The 22,392-nt window shown below is 25.4% G+C and overlaps 3 protein-coding genes across 4 annotated transcripts; 1 reads left to right on the top strand and 2 right to left on the bottom strand.

Moving 5' to 3' along the window:
- Nucleotides 1–1,117: 1,117 nt before the first annotated feature.
- LOC112684311 (protein-glutamate O-methyltransferase-like) lies at nucleotides 1,118–11,052 on the bottom strand. Its single transcript, XM_025555756.1, has 7 exons — nucleotides 10,892–11,052; nucleotides 4,502–4,588; nucleotides 4,314–4,419; nucleotides 2,378–2,613; nucleotides 1,971–2,314; nucleotides 1,580–1,813; nucleotides 1,118–1,496 (listed from the first exon to the last, which is right to left on the bottom strand). Exons 2-7 carry the CDS (start codon nucleotides 4,582–4,584, stop codon nucleotides 1,150–1,152), a joined length of 1,350 nt encoding a protein of 449 aa, XP_025411541.1. The 5' UTR covers nucleotides 4,585–4,588; nucleotides 10,892–11,052; the 3' UTR covers nucleotides 1,118–1,149.
- Nucleotides 11,053–11,156: 104 nt separating this feature from the next.
- Nucleotides 11,157–14,153, top strand: LOC112684312 (60S ribosomal protein L13). Its single transcript, XM_025555757.1, has 5 exons — nucleotides 11,157–11,265; nucleotides 11,472–11,747; nucleotides 11,810–11,989; nucleotides 12,054–12,188; nucleotides 13,976–14,153. Exons 2-5 carry the CDS (start codon nucleotides 11,502–11,504, stop codon nucleotides 14,093–14,095), a joined length of 681 nt encoding a protein of 226 aa, XP_025411542.1. The 5' UTR covers nucleotides 11,157–11,265; nucleotides 11,472–11,501; the 3' UTR covers nucleotides 14,096–14,153.
- Nucleotides 14,154–14,207: 54 nt separating this feature from the next.
- On the bottom strand, nucleotides 14,208–21,464 carry LOC112684309 (pyruvate dehydrogenase phosphatase regulatory subunit, mitochondrial-like). Of its 2 annotated transcripts, none has more exons than XM_025555754.1 (15): nucleotides 21,193–21,464; nucleotides 20,842–21,093; nucleotides 20,655–20,782; nucleotides 20,465–20,568; nucleotides 20,137–20,400; nucleotides 19,810–20,080; nucleotides 19,621–19,745; nucleotides 19,100–19,296; nucleotides 18,408–18,562; nucleotides 15,898–16,037; nucleotides 15,629–15,777; nucleotides 15,304–15,508; nucleotides 14,933–15,202; nucleotides 14,693–14,865; nucleotides 14,208–14,535 (listed from the first exon to the last, which is right to left on the bottom strand). In XM_025555754.1, exons 2-15 carry the CDS (start codon nucleotides 21,069–21,071, stop codon nucleotides 14,277–14,279), a joined length of 2,670 nt encoding a protein of 889 aa, XP_025411539.1. In that variant the 5' UTR covers nucleotides 21,072–21,093; nucleotides 21,193–21,464; the 3' UTR covers nucleotides 14,208–14,276. The 2 variants fall into 2 exon arrangements, with proteins under 2 accessions (XP_025411539.1, XP_025411540.1); XM_025555755.1 differs by having other exon boundaries at nucleotides 21,202–21,464.
- Between the last annotated feature and the right edge of the window lie 928 nt (nucleotides 21,465–22,392).

Raw genomic sequence — 22,392 nt, 5'->3', positions numbered from 1 at the left:
TTAATTCTAGTTGGAAACCTTCCCTTACATTTTCTACATTTATGGAAAATGACATACTAAAATCTAAAAAAATCATATTTATACTATTGGAAATCTGCAAATCTGCACTGATGTACGTCTTTTAGTAATAAGATGTCTAAAATATATTTTTTTCCGTCATTATTGTCTATAGATAGCTGTTTTAATGTAGGAAAGTGTACCAAATTATTTGATACAAGTTTAGTTTCCCACAATTGAAATTTCATAATAAATTACTGAATCGATCCGCACATATTTAAGATAACTTTATTTTTGTTCTGTAATTATAATTAAAAAAAATTTAAAATCTTTAATCTAATCAATATAATCAGTTCAGAAATAAATTTATTCTTATTAGGTATTATATAACAATCGACTTTTTTTGTGACAGTTTAAAATATTTGAAGCACTGCTCCACGACTAAGCCATCATCTTACTTCATTATTATATACCAAACAACAATTTAAAATTGTTGAAAAAATAAATAATATTGCGAGCCGCATGGAAAGACCAAAAGTCACCTGTTTAAGACCACTGGCATAAAGCATTATTACTGTGCACTTATCAGGTCTCTTCTGGAGTATGGAATATGGAATTTGAGAATGAATTCTTCAATCCTATTTTACAAATGCAAACTAATATATATTGAAACAAATCAATTTTATTTTAAAATATAATATAATGGTTCTTACAATTTATTTTTTAAGCCAATAAATTTTGTTCCATTGTTTTTATTTATGTCATTACAACAGAATGTGATTATTTTTTACAAACTTTAAAACGTAAACATTATATTAACTAAATATATCTTAAGACATAATAACAACAGCAACATCTTAAGAGATTTTAAAAATCACTTAATTTAATAAACTTAAAAATATATGTATATAACTCATAATATAATATTTATAAGAAATACGAAGTTTTAACATATATAAATAAATATATTTATATGTATTTCATTTTTGAACAATATACTGAGTTAAAGCTCATAATAATACATTGAAGCTATTTGAATGTACTATAAAATTACATAAAAATATAATAAATTAAAAACAAAACAATATTTAGAGATTACATGTCTTAATTAAATATTTAAATATTTTTTAATGAAATTGTAAATTGTACATTTTAAATACCATCTACGTGGATAACAGCATATTTTCCTATTTTTAACCAATCTGGATCATTTTTTGATATACTTTCGGCAAGACCCTCAGGTAAGCCACAAGTGATATCCGACTTCAATGTCCTTAAAGCAATTAGTTTAGAAGGCTTAAAATTTCCAACTGCTTGAGAGAAAGGAACTGTAGGTTCCCAAAAAACATCACCAACTAATTTTCTATAATTAAGATCTCCTTTTGATATAATTAAAAGTGATTGTGAAAGTTTGTTGTACAATTCAATATCTAATAATTTAATCTGACCAAAATGAAACGGTAATGTCCAAAATTGTTCACATTCAAATTTCCATTGACCTATAAGTATAATAAAGACGTTTAATTTTACTATGGTTAATTTATAAAACAAAATATTTCTATACATTAGTCATCTTACAAACCTGATTTCATATAGCTTTCCCATCGCTTCCCTAACTCTTTCAGTCCTTCACATGTAGATTTATTAGCTATATAATCAATAGTAGTAATGAAATCCTGATTAGTGACATCAGATACAAACCATGGTATAGCTTTACCATGAAATCTTACAATATTTACAAACTTATACGTCACTAAATAATCAGCTAAACACAAGTCCGTGAATAGTTCATATCCTGCATTATCTAATATAATATCTGAAAATATATTTTTTTAAATTAGTCATAAAATAATATTATATAATTATTAAACGAATATTATTTATCAATACGTGTATTTAATAAATATATACAAATTAAAAAAAATAAAACTGTTTTTTATTAAAATACTTCAGTATGTTTTTAAAAATATTACCCAAAATTTTGTCATCATTAGTGATACTGAGTGAGTTACATAAGAAGTCAACTGCTTTAGAAGATTCATCAACAAGCATAAGGTCTTGTAATGAATCAACCAATTTCAATGGACTTTCAGTTTGGGCAATAGCATCACCTCCAGTTTGTGAAAGGTCACATCGATTTCCCCACAAAGCACATTTAATAATTTTTGGTAAATCTTCTCGGAGATTTTTTATTTCAACCTCACTTTTATTGAAATAATTAATTAAGAATTGGCCCAATATTTTCATAGCATCTTCACATGAAACCAAACCTTTCATTTTTTGTTCATAAAATGGATCATAGGTTTTTAAGTATATACTAAAATATAAAAGTTCAATGATTCCATGTATATGACTACAATAAAAATATTATAAAACTAACCTTGTTTCAAAAGCTTCAAATAAACGTCGATGTATATAACATTCACAATAAAGCCAATTGGTAAACATCCAAGTAGGCCGTTTTCCATCTTCATCTGAATAATCTTCAAGAAGTTTGTTCCATATTTGAACATCAACATTATCAGAAATCAACTCTCTAAATGGTGCATTACTTAAAATTTCTTTTCTTAATGTGTTCAATTTAGTCAAAACTGATGTTATATCTTTTTCAGCATCCTAAATATGACATTTTAAATATTTAAATATTTCATAAATAATTATTTCAGTTATTACAAATTTTATAAACAATTAGAAATTAAGTATAAATTATATTTTATAGTGTATGTTTTTAGTTATTTGAATGTGTTATGATACAATATTTACAATGAATATAAATTACACGCTTTGATTTAATACATAAATCATTAATTATACTAATCGAATAAGTAATAACGAATAATAATGCAGTAAAATTGCTGAGTTCAATCAATTAAAATAATTATTAATAATATCGTCATATTGAAGGATATGTAATAGTTATTACAATATAATTGCATTACCTAATGGAATTTTATACTTTTATTCATATGTTAAAATATTTGAATTTAAAATGAAGCTTTAGATATTATAAATATAGGTAAATAAATATATATTTATAAAATAAACAATTCAATACTAACATGTACGATTAATTTAGAATTATTAAAAGATTTAACAGATTATACTTGTATATTTAAATACACATAACGAATGCGTTTATATTAGATATGGACTATCAAGTATGAAATACTGGTAATTAAAAATAATTAAAAGAGAAGGAAAACGATCATGATTTTAAATAATATTTTAATATATTATATTACTCACATAGAATATGAAACTTAGGTGCTATTGTTAGTTTAATTAATATCAAAATTGTTCACACTTATGTAAAAAAACACTAAACCCATTAGTTATTAATTAAATTTAAATAATATAAATAAATATATTAATATAATATTATCGCAAATATTTTTAGAAGAATTTACTAGCTAGGTTAAAGTCAAAAGGTCTATAGTATTAAAATAATTAAAACTAATATAATTATTACATTTTTATAACCTATCAACTATCACTGTATACTTAGTCTAAAGTATTATTTTACAGCACGTGTACAATCATGCTTTACAATGATCTCACGTTACTAGACATGTGTTTTATACTAAAAGTAACAATATCATAACACATTTGTAAATAACTCATACTTTATACCTTGTAAGTACCTAAGTCATAAGTTATAAGATCATAAACACAGTTTGGAATAATATTGAATTATACTATCTATAATTGATGAAGTCAACAGCTGGATAAGATATTAATTAGTATGTAATATCTCCAATAAACTGACAAATTATTGTTTGATGTTTTTTCAAATCATAAACAATAATATAATTTAACTATTTTAAACGTAATGGAAATTTATTTCGATTATCGTAAATAATTTTAAGAACAATAAAATATACAGATTACAGTTTTTGAACTTCGTTTATTAAATTGGGTTGCTTGAGAAATAAATTAAAAAATAAGTAATAATTTTACTTAACTTATTTAAAAATAAATTATTAAAACTTTTTCAGAAATACACCTTTTATAAATAGTCTTTCATTTTTCATAATAGACCAACATATAGAAAAAAAATGTATAAACACAAATAACATTAATGTAAACAATATATGTTTATACTCCTCGATTAATGATGATTAAGTGTTCAGGGGTCATTATCAATAATTTTACCATAGTTCGAGTTCTATAAGATTACAAAGTTCATTGTTTGTACTTCTATTTACACCTCATATATTACACAAATGTTACTATGACTTCAAATATTTAACCATTTATTTTGTCTATATTTATAATATAATTATAAAATTATCTAAACAATTAAAGAATATACTTACGGCTCCATATTTTTGTAAAATAGAATTCTTATTACCTTCTAAATAACTACCAGTTTTTGATATATTAAATGGAGATAATTTTGATAATACTGGAAAAGCAAAGCTCCTGTGTACATTAATCATATAAATTAATTATATCTATTAAGTTAAAAAAAAATAATAACTGAATATCACTAAAATCTAATTACCTTAAATACTTTGCAATTAACGGTTTATTTCTGGGTGGAAAATCGTCAACACTCAGTCTAATCAATTCGTTTTCAATAGTCATTTTACTGAAAATTATTAGTATAGATTACTTATTTTAATAAGTCTCATTAGATTATATATATATATATATATATTAGATTTTATATTATATTATATTATCTCATCTTATTATTACTCATTAGAAACCCCTAACCTCTAACCCCTAACCACTATTCATAATATTGTTATATCTATCATTAATATCCACGTTTAATATGACCTAGTAGATAATTTATAACTTTTTTTTAAAATTATATTTATTCAAAAATAAAAACCTAAAGATAAAATCAATAAGAGTTTTTTTCCGTTTGTCTTTTTCATAGTTACTTTATTTAAACACCTAGAGAAAGTTCTTAAAAATATTTCTTTTTTTGATAATACATTGTTAAACAATCTAGCGTAACAATAATAGAAATAATGTTCTCATATTTTTGATCATTTAAAGATAAATAATTAATAAATAAGTAAATAAAATACATTATATATTTATAATATATATTTTAAAATATTAAAAATTGCGAAACCAAATTGGTAATGTGGAACGTGTATTTCACTACGTTATACACGTGTGTGTGAGATAACACACAAAACAAAGCAGATATGACGCTTCTTAATAGCCTTAACAAATTAACAACATACTAAAATGTTTGATAAATTGATATTAGATCAAATAATTAAATTATAATAATAATAATCAAATAATTAATGTATTTTAATTATATTTCTATGGAAATAAAATAAAAGTTATTTGTAAATAAATTCGACAAATAGATAAAATAATTGTAACTAATAAACTTTAATTTTGTAAAGCTTTTACGTGTAATTTTATAGTATTCTGGTGTGATTACATTTTCTAATTGGAAAAATTACACGTATTAATTATGAGTACAATTTTTTTTTCTATATAAATTAATTTTATCAAAATATAACAAAAATAACATACTTTCGAATACATACGATTTAACCATTTAACAAAAAAAATAATAATTATTATTTAAGAACCATTTTTGAATACATTTGTTTTAATATATTGATTTGGTACTAAAATTAACAAAAAAACATAAATGCTAAGGCTAACAAGATTAAAGTTAGAGAGAATATAATTATTTTTAAAAAATTATTAAATATCCCTAATTATTTTATATTTGTATTACATATACTGATATGTATACTTATACATATGTATTTATATATATATATATTCAGCGATGCTCCTATCAAAGTTCTTAAATGTTTACTAACCATGATAACTTTATATTTTATTTTAAATTAATCTCTTATAATTGTCCTTTCCTAAGTCTACACATATACAGAGTACAAAAAAAAAAAAAATTAAATAGGTTAACAGACAATTTTTTCCATAAAATGTTTTGTTATTCGATGTTTTATTTTTCATATTCAGTCGCAATTTTATTACCTTTGTATACACCGATGATAAATTTTTAATTTGTAACCGGTCGTACTTTACAAGTATAATAATATTTCAGACTAAGCTTTTACTTATTTGTATTATATATATATATATATATATATATATATATATATATTTATTTCTATACATGAACTATTTGTTAATTTATTTATGTATTATTCGATGTTTTACGCTTCCCGATACAATCATACAAACCATCATACTGCCAAAATCCCTTCAAAAGGAAAATCGTTTATTATATTGAGTAATAAGTGAACACATACAGTATAATATATATTTATTTTTGGTTTATCAAGAGATTTTAATTTTGACGTAAATTAATGTAACATACCTATGGGGACGTTTCTTTATTCTACAATTAATATTCCACCTATTGGCTATTTAATAGATGGGTTTGTAAATTTTGTAAATCTCAGACATAAATAATTATACTATATACTTTTAACAAAATTTTTATAAATAACTTATTTTAATAAATTCATTAATTTATTTAATTTTAAATTAAAATATACATAACACAAATCATAGTAGCCAATGTGTACATTTGCGTACAAATTATTATTTTAACTATTACTATATTTTTCGCCACATACAGTTCTCTAATCAATAGACCATAGTGAGCATAATTAGAACTTTGAACGAATTCATTAAAAAATATGAAATTTTCTTGACCATTGAATACTAATTATAATCAAAGCACTTGAACGCAGATAGTTCAATCGAGATTTACTGAGATATGCCATATAAAATCAAATAGTTATATGCAATACATTACGTTGATAATATAAGAAAAGATCATGGTCAATATAATGGACGAATAATATTATAATATAACAAAAAGACAAAAAAAAATATTCACATAATTCAGTTTCATTTTATCATCACGTGGTAAGCCAATATCTCCAGTTAAGACAATATTTCTTAGTTACGATAAAATGGTATGTATTTATATTAATTAATGTTTAGGGATATTTTGATCTTTCACTAACTGCAACCAAAATTATAATTCATCTTAATTTGTAGTACTTTATTGCAGATTAATTGTTTGAATTATAATAAAAATATAACAAGTCATAATATTATATTATGATATAATTTTATACTTTATAAAAAATAAAATAAAGACTTTCAAAATGTTAATGATCTTATCTTGATATAATTTATTATGAACTTATACTCAATCTAAAAAAATACACAGAAAAAAAATAATCCACAAAAAGAACTTGTTGACTAAAAAAACAACGTTATCGAAATATATAGATCAAAGTTAAAAATCAAAAAAAATTTATTGTGAAAAATTATAAAATAACTCAATTTGCTAAAAGAATATCCTCTAGACCAGTGGTTCTCAACCTTTTTAGGACCACGACCCAAATTTTTTTCCAAAAATCTATCACGACCCCATAGTTTTACATTTACAGAATCAATAAAAATAATTTCAAAAAACAAATTTATTCTATTTTATTTCTTATTTACTACTTTATAATAATAATAATATAATACTTTATTATTAATTAGGCGTTGTGATGAATGTGCTTGTTTCTTACAATCTATATAATTAAAAAAAACTTCTCGTGGCCCCCCAAAAATTGACTCGCGACCCCCTAAGGGGTCGCGACCCACAGTTTGAGAAACGCTGCTTTAGACTAAACGTAATTTTTTCACTTATTATACTTAGAAATATCTCATTGAATTTAGTTAAAATAAAATTAATTTATCATTAAAAATTATTATATTTATTTCTCGTTTTAATACTCAATATTTACAATATTATTCAATTAAAAAAAAGTTATGACATAAATATATATATATGTTATATTATATGCATGTATAAATTAATAATAAATATACGTATAATAATGAATAATATTGGGCACTCAATTACCAAATTATTTGCTATGAGCAAGCGATAATAGTATGGTTATGTAAATATTTTATCACACTTGTTGCTTTATACTATCCATATTCGATGTTAATTGGTGCTGTATTTACATTTATTTTGTAATTTTTAGGCATCTAAAAAATAATTATTTTTATGTATACAATTTATAAAAATTTTAATAATTTTTAAAATTGTTATATAGTTTTCAGGTAAATATAAAAAGTCCTACTAAACGATTTCAATCGCATTCATAAATCAGACATTTTCATTTGTCTATATTTGGCGCGCTGCATAAAAAAAAAAAATTAACAATATTTACTGAATAGACACCCAATTAAAAAACGTGCATGAATAAGGCATTAAAAGACCTTCCATTAGTGAATTAAAGACATAATAAAAATTAACGAGTACTGTCATATACAACCATACGTATACTGTATACTATATTGCATATTATAAATATATAATATTAAATATTATATAATATGATATTTTAGAAAAATTATAAAAGGTCATCTTTATTAATTTGATCTAACCTTATGAATACACTAATCGTATTTTTCATCAGTGTATAAGGTTAACTGTATTCTTGCTCACCGGGGTAATATTAGAAAATAAAAACTAATCAAATAATTATTTTTTATTCAAAGTACATTAAAAAAAAAAACAATTATATATTCAGCAACAATTGTTTCAATTCGTTATCGAACTAATTTTGTTTATAAATTTAAATATTTATTTTATATTTATATTTTTGAGTTGGTATACAATAGTGGTCACCAATTAATATTTTTGAATGGCCACATTAGGAATCTGAAAATTTTTTGCGAGCCATTCAAATTCTAAGTACATATTTTCAACATATAATAGAACAATAAGTATTATTTTAAAATTAGATGTAATGAGAACATTATTTATTTTATTTATTACTAGCTATTATTTTTAAACATTAATAACATAATTAATATTACAAATATTATAAACATAGAATGTTGTTGTGATATGTGCTTTTATTTTTTGTCTGCGGACCGGATAAAATTTATTCGAGGGCCGTATGTGGCCCGCGGACCTCGCCAATTGGTGACCCATGGTAAACAATATTAATAACAAAAATAGTCTTAGTGTTATTGAATCAAGGGATAAACCATAAAGTACTGTAATACATACGTTATCGGTGCACGAAATTAAATATTGGTGAAAACGGCAATTTAAATTTCTTAATTTATATAAAATTAAAAACACTTCTTTATTATTTTAATTTTAAGATAAAAAAAAAGAAAAGAAAATACAGGAAAAATTTTCAGAGAAAAAATTATAACATACTATAATGTACGTAGGACGTATCGCAACTTTCAACAAGATTTGCAATGTATAAGTTACATAAAATGCATATTTCTAAATAATAATTTTTCATTTCATTAATTATGAAAAATCGGAAGGTGAATTATATTATACGAGTATTATGTTTATTATATTCAATAACTATAAGATTTGTATATGTCTTTATAAAATTATGTTGCCTTCGTATTATTCACGTTGTTCTTCTGATAATAGTTAATGACATATTTAAAAATTCAGGAAGATAACAATAACCTAGATATCCAAATTATGATTTTCCGATAACTTCAACCACTATAAAATATTAATACTACCTTGGAACTGTTTTCATATTTACACAAAACAAAAGCATAAAATATAATCATCATAAAATTGATAAAATTGTATATATATTTATATACCTACTAATTGATTTACCTAATTTTGCTTGGATTAGTTTTTAATTATTTTTAATGATTCTATTTATTATTTTAAAGTGTACTTTGTATTTTATTAAAATTATTTTCTATTTATAATTATTCACAAGATTAAAAACTTCAACAAAGGAACTATGAATTGGGTTAATTTTATTAATTAATTAATAAAAGTCTTAATTGACATTAAACTAAATTTAAAGTGTACTTCTATAATTTATGGCACATGTTTATTCGTTTTTTAGTCTTTAAAAGTATAAATATCCGTTTTCAAGTTAGTTGTATGTTTTGTCGTAAAAAATCAAATGTTTAATTATAGTAAGTATAAAAGTTAGATTAGAATGGAAATTGTTATCAACATTAGATATCAAGATATTAGTATACCTGATTAGGAGGATAGGCGCCAAATTTTAAATTACGACTCATAGACTAGTAGACTTCAATTTTATATATATGATTCAAAAAATGTTATACGTTATTATTTTTTTTTAATTAAATTTCAAATATATTGTTAAAATTAAATATTTTTGAACAAATTAAAACAATATTAATTAATATGCGCTTAAAATATGAGGATAATTATTATTATTAAAATTATTAACAATGCATACATTTTATTATTATAAAATACAATTAAACTGCAACACGAGAAGTCAGAAACCTTATAGATTTATTGAAATTCGAACCGAGCTCTAAGATTTTTTTTTATTGCTGGGAAACTATATTTTTGACTAATTTTATTTTCATACAGTTCTAATTTAAATATAGCTTGTATTGGTATTTGCTAAAGTAGTTAATTCAATGAAAAATAATTCGTTCCACAATTTTTCTCCCGCCTTGACACCTATTTTTAATTTTTTAATTTTCAGTGCTAGAATAAATTTAATAACATCGACATGTAACCGTATAATCGTAAAACGGCTAAATTAAAACGGTCATCACAAGAAAACAAATGAAATACACTAGTCTTTATAGACCATAGTTTTATTTAGATAGAATAACGTGTGTTAGGGGGAAAAAGCAAAATAAGAACATCAAACAAGTAAAATAGAATCATGCATATAGATTATAATGCAATTAATGGAAATAATAAAAAAAAGAAATTGATTTTTTCCCTCGCAATATAAAGAGACCATACGTTAAGATAATTTTCATAAATTACGCATAAAATAAATTATTTAATGGTTTTATTCGAAAGCACAATAATTATAATAGTACATTTTATAGTTAATATTGGATTAGACTACGTGCTAGGTATACTTACAACCTTACTAATGTCGTCGTTTGTTGGTCGAATGAGTAACTTTATCACGTCCAGTATTCGATGGGCAAATGCAACTTTGATATTGGTAATCGCCGAACACGTTCTGTTGTATTTATACGAAATTGAGTAAAAAAAAAATCGCACCACAAAATTGGAAATAACTTTGCCTGAGCGGCTATTTATCAGTGTAGCTTTCGGAACAAGGTTAATCTTTGCAAGGCAATTCCTTTAGCATGGTACAGTGTAGCCAATTTAAGATGCGCGCATGGCATTTTGAGGTTAACTGATAACACTTATCACCTACCAAACAAACAACGTTCTTTTTCTATTCGTTCACCGCGTAGTGCTAGTGCGTTTGATTCCTTTCATTTTCGGTAAGTGCATACAATTACAATTTTTTATCCGATCGAATCCTTTGATTTCGATCATCGATTACGTCGATTCCTTTTCATGCGTAATTCGCCCGACGGCACCTACCGTTATTTAACCTGTTTCATCAGTGCTTTTACGATTTTTGTTTTCCCCACCCGACCACCCTTGACGTGCAAACTTAACCGTCCGTTTTCTTTCCTTGTTCCAGGATATAGGTAATTAAACAAAATTCGTCAATATGGCCCCGAGTGGTAATAACGTCATCCCAAATGGTCATTTTCACAAAGACTGGCAACGTTACATCAAGACATGGTTCAACCAGCCGGCCCGCAAATATAGACGCCATCAGAACCGTATCAAAAAAGCCAAACAATTGGCTCCTAAGCCGGCAGCTGGTCCATTGAGACCAGTCGTTCATTGTCCGACGTTACGGTATCACACTAAAGTCCGTGCTGGTCGTGGATTCACCCTGCAAGAGCTTAAGGTAAATGTTAACTTAATCAAGTTATGAATGACGTCTAATTTGGGTTTTTCTCAATTATTCAGGGTGCTGGTTTAAATAAACATTATGCCCGTACCATTGGAATTGCAGTGGATCCCAGGCGCAGGAATAAAAGTGTGGAGTCATTGCAAGTGAACATTGAACGCTTGAAGGAGTATCGCTCCAAATTGATTTTGTTCCCACTAAAGAGCAAGAATAACAAGATTAGGAAGGGTGAAGCTACTGTAAGTGATTCATCATACATTCATCAATATTTACCTTAGATTTATTTATGATATCGTTGTGTAGGAGGAAGAACGCAAAACAGCTACTCAATTGAAAGGAGTTATATTGCCCATCCAACAGTCTGTTAGTAAAGAACCTGAAGCACGAGCAATCACTGCTGAAGAAAAGAAGTTCAATGCTTTCAACGCTATTTGCCAGGTGAGATTTATTGTTAACTGTCGCACATTTTTAAAATCCACATTTTGGTAGTACAAATGTGTGAGTCATAAGTGTGCTAAATTATAATTATAATTATGTTTATAATTATAGTTAAAATTTTGTTATTTTTGCTGTTCATTTTTGTATCTTACAAAAATTGAAAATTGGACAAATTAACACTATTAAGAGACACTTTTAATTAAATACCTATATATTATATGTACAATCCTTAAAAGAACCTCTTAAGCCATTTTGGCTCATAATATGAGCGGTTCTTGAGTCAACCTGTACTAAATTAAATTTTTAGATAGTCATTTTTCAACACTTTATTAAAGTGTTGTTAGAATTGTCTCTTAACACCTTTTTGACTTTGTCTAACTATTTAAATTATTTTAGTCTTTTATTGGAAATTATTAATACTTATTTTAAATTTTATTTTAGCCAATAGTTAGGTAGATTGGATTTATTTATTATTCAACTAATATGAATGTGTTTCTTCGACTTTTATTATGTAACTTAATATACAATTTCATTTAATTTAATAATTTGTCATTTTTAATGATATAATTGTTCGTTTCATTAAAAAAAATGTTTATATTAAATAATAAATATATAATACTAATTTATGTATACATTTATAAGAGGCTTAAAGTTATTAAAGATTAACAAAAATAATTATAAGTAAATAATTTATGTTGAATAAGTACTTTCTCCCTGTAATATTAGTGTTTTATTATTAATTTTTTCTTAAGTTTTTATATAGTTACTGTATAATGCTTATATAATAAGGGTTTCAAACGATATATTTTTAAATATCGATATCTAATTGATACAACAAATATTTTATCACGGTATAGAAATATTGATATATTAAAAAATCAAAAAACCGATTTATTTCTGTTTAGTATTTTCTAATATTTATACATAGTACATACCTATGTATATATCGAAAATTCAACATATCGGTATCAATAATTTATCAAAAATATAACATGTAATAAAAATAACAAAATAGAGATTAATTTTTTTAGATTTATTATTTAAAAATTATAAATTAAATTAATTAAAATAAAAAAATCCACCATGTCCTTTTGGTATGATTTATTCTGTGTGAATTTTAATTTACTTTTTTCTCTACACTTTCGTCTTCATATGACATACTGTCCTCTATAAACAAATTAAAAATTAAAAAAAAAAGTGGGTTTACAGAATATGTGAATATAAATAAAATAAGAATTTCTAATGAGCTATTTACAATAATGTAATACTAGGTCTGATCAACCTATACATTGTAAATAAAAATAATAAATATTATATTTTATAGTTTATAGTAGTTTAATACCTTAAACAGTGATTGCATATGTAACATATGCGTGTGAGTGAAAGAGTACCTAATCTCCAATGCATTTACGCTTACTTATGAATAACGATAATTATTTATTATTAATTTACTACTAAGTACTAATACTAACACGCTGCATAATGCGTTGAATCATGAAATTACCTACACATAAATGCCCCATTCCTCGTTAAGTTATTTTTTTCTATATGCCTACATTACAATATTTATGTAGATATCAATATTAAATATATTATGATATTTGTATTTGATATCGATATCAAAAATAGTTTAAAAAAATCTAACAATATCAATATTGTTTGAGACCCCTATTATATAATATATATATATATATATATATTATGCTTTTATATACAATATTTTTGACATTTCTGTGTATTCTTTTTTTTCTTTTAAGTGTTATAACTAATTAATTATTCATTTACAGGCAAGACTTGAAGCTAAATTGGTCGGTATCAAAGAAAAGAAGGCTAAAGAAGCTGCTGAAAACCCAGATGCAGCGAAAAAAGCTGCAGAAAAGAAGGGAAAAGGAAAGAAGAAGAAGTAAATGGTGTATATTGTTTGTGACTTTTATAATAACTCAATAAAAAAAAAGTTGACAATTGTTGAAATTTATTAAGTTATTCCAAACATAAATTATAACACAAAATATTTAAATTTACTAATTATAATATATTGGTAGATCATATTTTTGTATACATTTCTCTCAAATTAAAACATTTGATAAATTAGTTACTAGGTATCTGTGAAATCACTTTTGGCACATAATGAGATTCATCTGAAACTTTCTGCATAGTTAGATTAACATATGGTGTATGTATTTTTGGAGTGACCGAAAATCTTGTTCCAGCTATGTCAATTTCATATTTTGCTGTTGGCGATAATATATAATCATTTGTGATAACCATATGACTTCTATTGCGATTATCTGTAAATGGTCGTCGAATATATGCCAGGCATACCAATTTTTCCATTGTGAAGCCATAGCTGAAAATAATTGAAATCAGAAGATTAAATTATTACATAGAAATAAAGGGTGACCAATGATTGTGATTTAGTATATTTCCAAGTAATAATTTACTTTTTAATTCGATAAATAAGTAGACATGAATCTTATTTTATATTTAACATAAGTTGTAATTACCCAGCTGATGTAACAGTTCCCACAAACTTTCCATTTCTATAGATAGGTTCTAATCCCCATGCCCATATATCCTTATCGGCATCTAAGTCATCTATGATGAACATAACTAACTTTTTGGTGATTCCTTGATCTTTTTGGCGTTGTAGAGCAAATTTTCCATTAAAATATTCTTTCTAAATATGTACATTAAAAAAAAAAAATTGTAATAGGGGTAAGAAAATATTCATGTAAATAACATACATCAAGTTTCACTACATGATTGCAACCAGCTTCAAATGGAGTGGTATCTCTTGTTAATTCTTCTGCCCAAAATGGTATAAACTTTTCAATTCTCATGCAACGTTGTGTTAAACTACCAACATCTCTTATTCCATAATCAAATCCTACAGTAATTAGCCGATCGTATACATGCAATGCATATTCAGATGGTATGTACAGGCAAAATCCTGGTTCACCCGTATGGGTGAAAGCCATCATTATAACATCGGAAGCATAACCAATGTTAACAGTCTAAAATTTAAATATATTATTTTTATTAAATAATATGTTCTAATAATTAAAACTTATGTATGTAATTATTACACTCGTGCTAAAATTATTCATTGACTGACCTTGTATGTAAAAGATTGTAAATTAATCTCACCATCAGTTTGTGATAGTTCTGATATTAAAGCACCTGCCTTAGGGCCAATAACGTTAACAACAGTATACATCGATGTTATGTCAGCCAGTTGAATTGATTCATCTTTTGGCAAATGGTCTTTAAGCCAATCTAATACTCTAGTTTGTTGACTGGTTGGAGATACCATTAAATAACTGTTGGCAATTAAATCAATATATTTTTAAAACCTATCACCTATTTTAAGTATTAAAATATAATTTTTTTTCAAATACATCATTCTTGTCCAAAAATACTGCTACTAAACTAATTCATACCAATTTTCTCTTTCGCGCACTAAAAGGCAATCATTTTCATAACCACCTCTTTCGTTCAACATTCCTGTATGTACGATTCCGCCAACTGGAATATTTACGTCATTGGTGCACAAACATTGTAACCATTCGACAACACCATTACACTGAGACTGAAAAATTTACAAATTGTAGGCATGAATAATTTTAATAATTTATATTCTATTTCGCATACAATATAATAAGTTTTTTTTTTCATTGCTTATATATTGTTTTTTTTACAAAAGTAATACCTGGATTTGCATTTTAGAAAATGATGACATATCTATAATACCAACAGATTCTCTGCATGCATAATATTCTTCCAACATAAAATCAAAGAACTTTGGTTTATAAAATGTACCTGGAGGCATTCCTGGAGGTGGTCCTTTTCCTATTACAAAAGTTTTATATATAATTATTATTTAAGTAACTTATAGCCACATTTATTAAAATGGGTAATATAAATATGTAGACTTTAGTATTTAATTGAAAATAAAAAAAAAAATTATTTTCATTGCTTGAATTATAAGAAAAATGTGAACTCCAAAAATATTTTTCTACATAAATGTTAAATAGGTATGATACTATATTAAATAAAAATTGTAATTGAATCAATGATTGCAAAAAAGTCATGTCACACATTTTATGAAATTGAGATATTAGTAAAAACGTATACTAGCCATGTGTTTCTATACGTTGAGTATAAAAACACGGATTATTATTACTTATTTATCTGATAAAAAAAGTATAACTAAAAACGTTTTTATACTCAACACAAACACATGACTAGTATAACTTTTTACAAATGTCTCAATTTCATAAAATGTATGACTTGACGTTTTTACAATCATCAATTCAATTACACACAAAAATCTTAATTTACATACCTTAGTCAATTTAAAGCAGTAATACCCAACATAGACCTGTCACCTCTTTTAGGATAATTCTGAATTTTGAAAGAAGTGGGTTATTCTTTTGTGATTAACATTTTTATTACATGAGTTTTAGATAACACTAAAAAAACTGCTATGTACTTCAACTTTGGAAAGAAGTGGAGTGACTAATCATAGTTTTCCTTTAACATTAAGTTGAAAAAGGCTTAATGTGAATCATCCACTTCTCACAAAATCAAAAAATCGAATAGTCCTAAAACAAATTAGACTTCTATACAAAATACGCTTCTTACCCGTGTCAGTATTATAATACGCTCCTTTCTCTCAAAACTAAAATGCTGCAAAGATGAATTATTGTTAACACACCCTATACATGCAAGGTTCCACAAGGTAACATTTTTGCCCTAAAAGCATATAACCTCTATACCTCTGATACACCTCATTCAAACCATATGACTTTAGCCACCTTTGCTGATAATACCATGATAATGTATTCCAATAAATGCCAAACTTCAGTCACAAGTCGACTGCAAGAACATCTTATTCTTCAAAACTGATTTCACTAATGGAGAATAAAACATATATGCACATAAACTTCACTCTCGTACAAAGAAAAAAAATCTCTGTAAAATACCTTAGCCTATATCTAGGTAAAATGTTTTATTTTATTTATGTATAATTCAACGGGACTAACCTTTTTACAATATTGAATGTGGTATAAAGACCAATTAAGTATAGAATAAAACAAATGTACAGAATAAATGTATAGCATTAAATAATATTAAAAAATATATAGGTATGTAAAAAAAATACAAAGAAATAATATATAAGAATATGAACAAGAACTTATTAAAATTACAATAGTTTTTTAAAAATATAATTGACTGAAGTTAAAAGTATCATGTGTTTTGTTAAATTTTAGTAAATTTTAATTAATAGTTAATATTAACTTGGGCATCTTACTTAAAAAACAAAAGATCTTCCCTCAACTTAACACTTCATAAATTCATACAACTCTTCCATTTTAATCTCTTTATAAAAATCCTCATTTATAAACAAATCATCGGACCCACCATGACTTAACGATATTCAACTCTGGAGAAGAACAAAAAAAAATCAAACTTAAATAACTCCAAGTCTTTTAGTCCATAACTTTCTGATGCCTAATACATTTTCTCTAGTACGTTAGTAATCTTACATTCCACAACGGTTTAAAAATTCCAACCTTCATCTCTTTAGCTTCCAACCACTATAAAAAGTACCACTATTCATTCAAATGTTCTTATCTCTAATCTCTCCTCCCTCACAACCCACCACAGTTTCTTAAATGCAACTGGTCACTAAGACTTGCTACTCACATGAAAAAAAAAGTTAATGTAAATCTTTGATTAGTAATTAGTAAACGCTATAAATTATACATTCCATTATAGTGTCACAGAGCACCTCCTTCTATTACGCCATCATATCTTGTAAAATAATAAACAAAATTACTAATTGTAAAAGAAAATAACAGATTGTATATTTTATTTTCTGATAAAAAAAAATTAAAATTATAAAGTAAAAAATTCAAAACTATATTTTAAATATATATTAAATTTCCTTAAAAAAAAAAAAAAAAATGCTGAAAGGGGATAGAGAAATTTCAAAATCCAAAGGCATTTAGTGATTCAAGTTCTGTATAGTTAAATTAATAATATAAATAATAATAATTTGTATAATGTAATGCAATATACATTGCATAGTAAATAGACAACAAATATACATCTTCTTAAAGAAAAACTTTAAAAATGATACTCGACAAGCAATTTTGGTTTTTATTTAAATTATACTTTGTGGATATTTTAATGTAATTTTTGTTTAATACTGACCATTGTACGTAGTATCAAAATACAGTGGTCTTTCATATCCCATTCGAGTACCAAAAACTGCTCCCCTTTTTTCTAAAACACTGAATAATGGAGAACACCTTAACTTTCTAGCATTATTATATTCATTTTGATGAGGATATGGTATTGCATAGTTCCTTTAAAATAGTAAAAATATAATAATTAATATGACATAAAATGATGGGCCAATAAGGTATAAAGAAATTTAAATGTATCATTTGGTTTAACAATAAAAAGTATAGTTAAAACTTTTCAAGTTTCATAAATAATGTGGGCGTTTTATTACAAGACACTAATTGATCATAATTTAACAAGAAAACAACCAAATTTAATTGTTCACACTATTAAGAATGTTTAACTTAATTTTTAGAGTATAATTTATAATATATAACAAGTCTTAAAAATTAGATTTTAAAATTATATTATGAATAATATAAAACTTAACTCAACTTCAAAAAAAATTTTACCTTTTATTTTTAATAAAATGCCAAAGATAAGCTAACTTAGATTTTATAACATTTAGATTCTTCTTATTGCTCGAACATAAAAAAACTATGATTTAATCACCCAAAAAAATCTGAATAATATGTAATACTTTTTGAATTTGAAAATATGATTAAGAATATTAAGAAGTTAAAAAATTAATCATTAAAAGATAATATTTAAAACATTACCTGCCAACAATTTCCTTTGTACGCTCTTGTAAGTACATTCTATTATTATGAAGATCTAAAAAACGTTGTACATCAAAAGCAAGATGTTCTTGAGTAGGTTTTCCCTCTATAATCCATTCAGCCATTGCTTTTCCTATTCCTCCTGCTCCTTGTAGGGGATTTCCATTCATCCCAACAGCTACAAAGTAATTATCAATCTAGAAAATTATCACATTTTAGAATTTTTACCTAGTAGGTTACAAATGCAATATACTATAATACATAATTTTTTTACATTTTTGTTGTATGAAAATATTATAAAATCAATACATTAAATGTCATTTTTTTCAATGGTTATATACTTTATGAACTCATGATTAATAGTTATGCATATAATATATATTTATGCATTTACAAGGCTTATCACTCAGAATTAATCAATTTACATTACATACATTTGAACGAAACAAATTTAAATCTATAATATAGATTAATATATATATATGATATTAAACATAATAAAATATTTAAAAATATTTTACTTCTGGTGTTTCTCCTAAAATCCACTTGCCATTTGGTGTAAATGTATCAGGAGAATTACTTAATGATGGATAAACAGCATCTTTAAGAATCGGAATTCGAGACATAGCTTTTTCCCAATATGGCACTAAAATAAAAAAAATTAGAATAATTTTTTATTTCAAATAATTTTAACATTATGATTTATTTACTAAAATGTTTCCAATCTATAGGCATATCTTTTTTCCAATCAGGTGGTATTATTTTCATATTAAGAAAAGCAGGTTTGGCAATTTTTTCAAATCCACCAACTAGAAACCCAGAATTATATTCCCTGGCATAAATATGAGAATCAAAATCTCTAATACATGGTAAGTCAACGCCGATTCCAGGCAAAGGACTAGTTGTAACATAAAAGTGTTCTGCAGGATATACAGGTACTCTGACTTTAGGAGAGCACAAATTTCCAACTTCTCTAGCCCACTGAAATAAAATAATATGCAATAAATATATTTCAATACTAATTAAGTAATTATTACCATTCCAGCACAATTTACAAAATATTCACAATTAATGAACCCACGGCTAGTATGGACACCCTTAATTCGATTTTCTTCAGTGACAACTTTATTTATATGGCAATTAATAACATAATGAGCACCACCTTCAGAAGCTAATTTAGCTAATGATTTACATATAGCTTGTGGGTTTGCAACACCATCTTCAGGTACCCAAACACCACCCTCCAGATCATCAGTATTTAAAAATGGATGTAATCTTTTCAATTCATTTTTTCCCAGCATCTAATATTTAATTTAAAACCAAAATTAGTATATAAATGAATAGGATTTAAGAAAATTATTCTACCTCACAATGTAATCCAGTAGGTGAATTATAGGCAATTCTTCGTTTTAGTGCAATCATTCTATCTTTAGTCTGAGCTAAATTTAAACTACCACACTGTCTTAAACCTAAATGGATATGTTATTTTAATACATATATTCGTTTAAAAAGTATAATAATAATCATTTTTAGTTGGTAATAAATTATAAGGTACCTATATCATAGCCTTTGGCTTCTAATTGCCTATATAATTTAATACTATACATGATGATGTTGCGTTCAGCAATTGGTTTAAATAGACTAAGAGTTCCAGAACCAAAATGGGATGTTCCTCCACATGGCCTAAAAGTATGGTTCACATGTTGAAACATTTTTAACGGGAAATCAAGTCATATACATACTTTCCCTGGTCAATAAGAACAATATCTGACCAACCATTTTCAACCAAATGGTAAGCCAATGAATTAGCTACAACTCCTGTACCACATATCACGACCTGCGCTTGAGTAGGAAGCACAGATTCATGAGTTATTGTAGAATGTGTTCGAGTACAGTCGCAATTGGTCAGACTTGACGACACACAGCTCAACTTCTTGGAGTACAAACGTTTTTGCCATCTGGTCAAGAACATGGTTCAAGTCTGTGAAACTAACCTACACAGAGAACATATAATTACAGGCTTTTGTCAATGACTATTTTACATTTTGACTCCAATCGCCATAAACTATTATTTGCAATTGTATACAACGTACAGACAATACCTCTGAAATATTTACAATCGCACGCGGATTCGCCTTGTTCTAAATAGCGTTAATTTTGATTTTGTATGTCATTTTCACCCGAACACCGTGAAAATGTAAAATTTATTAATATTTTCAAACAATTCAAAACGACTAGATAATAACCTAACCTTGATACGTGATGATAAAACGAGATTTTGGCACGATGGGACGACCGAGGCGAAACGTTCCGCAACTAATGATATAGAAAAGCAGGGTTCGGAGTTTTAAACGGTTTTTTTAAAAACATTTGATTTAAACATGTTTAAAAAATTATGTGTTTAATACAGATTGTTAGAAAAATGTTTTTTAATAAATTCTTTTAAATCTTAAAAAAAATACCACATATTATTCAAATTCCATTTGTTTTCGGTTTGTAAATAAGTAATTACCACTAATTATATTGATATTGATAGTAAATTATAATTCAAATTTATAAAAACGTCGATTTTATTGCATGTCCTATTTTGTACATATTAGCTATCTACCATGTTTTTTAAATACTCTCTTTGGTCTGGAGAGGATAGACAAATATGTAACTATGTAGAAGTAATTGTCAACATTCAAATTAACTATATTACTTGAAGAAGCAAATTTACTACTAATTTAAATTATATGTATGCGTTTGTGAGGTACTGGTTACTATTTTCTAATGTCGATTACATAGATTCCCTCGATATCCTAAACTATGGCCAGCTTCAAAAATAAATATTGCGACATAATTAAGGCACTATAAAAGGTAATACTATAATACTTAATAAATATAATACAAGTATAATACTTCTATAGTGCTCTAACATAATAACATATATTATTTTTGAACTATATGCCATTTTCCATTGTCCTTTAAAAATAAATTATAACAATTATTTTCTTATTTTAAAATGTTTAAATGTTTAAAACAATTAAAAAAAAAAGAAAAAATATTTTATTTAAATGAAAAAAAAACTGTTATTTTCAGCACTCTGTCAAAAAGTGCAGGAACGGAACGCAATAGATACGTCTACGAATACGGTGTCATTGGATGCGAGATAAATAAATAAATAAGAGCGGTGATAGACCATAGAATACTTTATGTGATAGACTAAACCTTGTCATGTCATTTTTTTAACACGTAATTACGTTGCATAGATAATAGAAGAATGGATAGGCCATTACAACTTATCACACGGG

Source organism: Sipha flava, unplaced genomic scaffold (genome assembly GCF_003268045.1).
Source record: "Sipha flava isolate LNK unplaced genomic scaffold, YSA_version1 248_pilon_pilon, whole genome shotgun sequence".
Classification (NCBI taxonomy): domain Eukaryota; kingdom Metazoa; phylum Arthropoda; class Insecta; order Hemiptera; family Aphididae; genus Sipha; species Sipha flava.
Note: the sequence above shows the minus strand (reverse complement) of the source record. Positions and strands in the feature narration are given on the sequence as shown.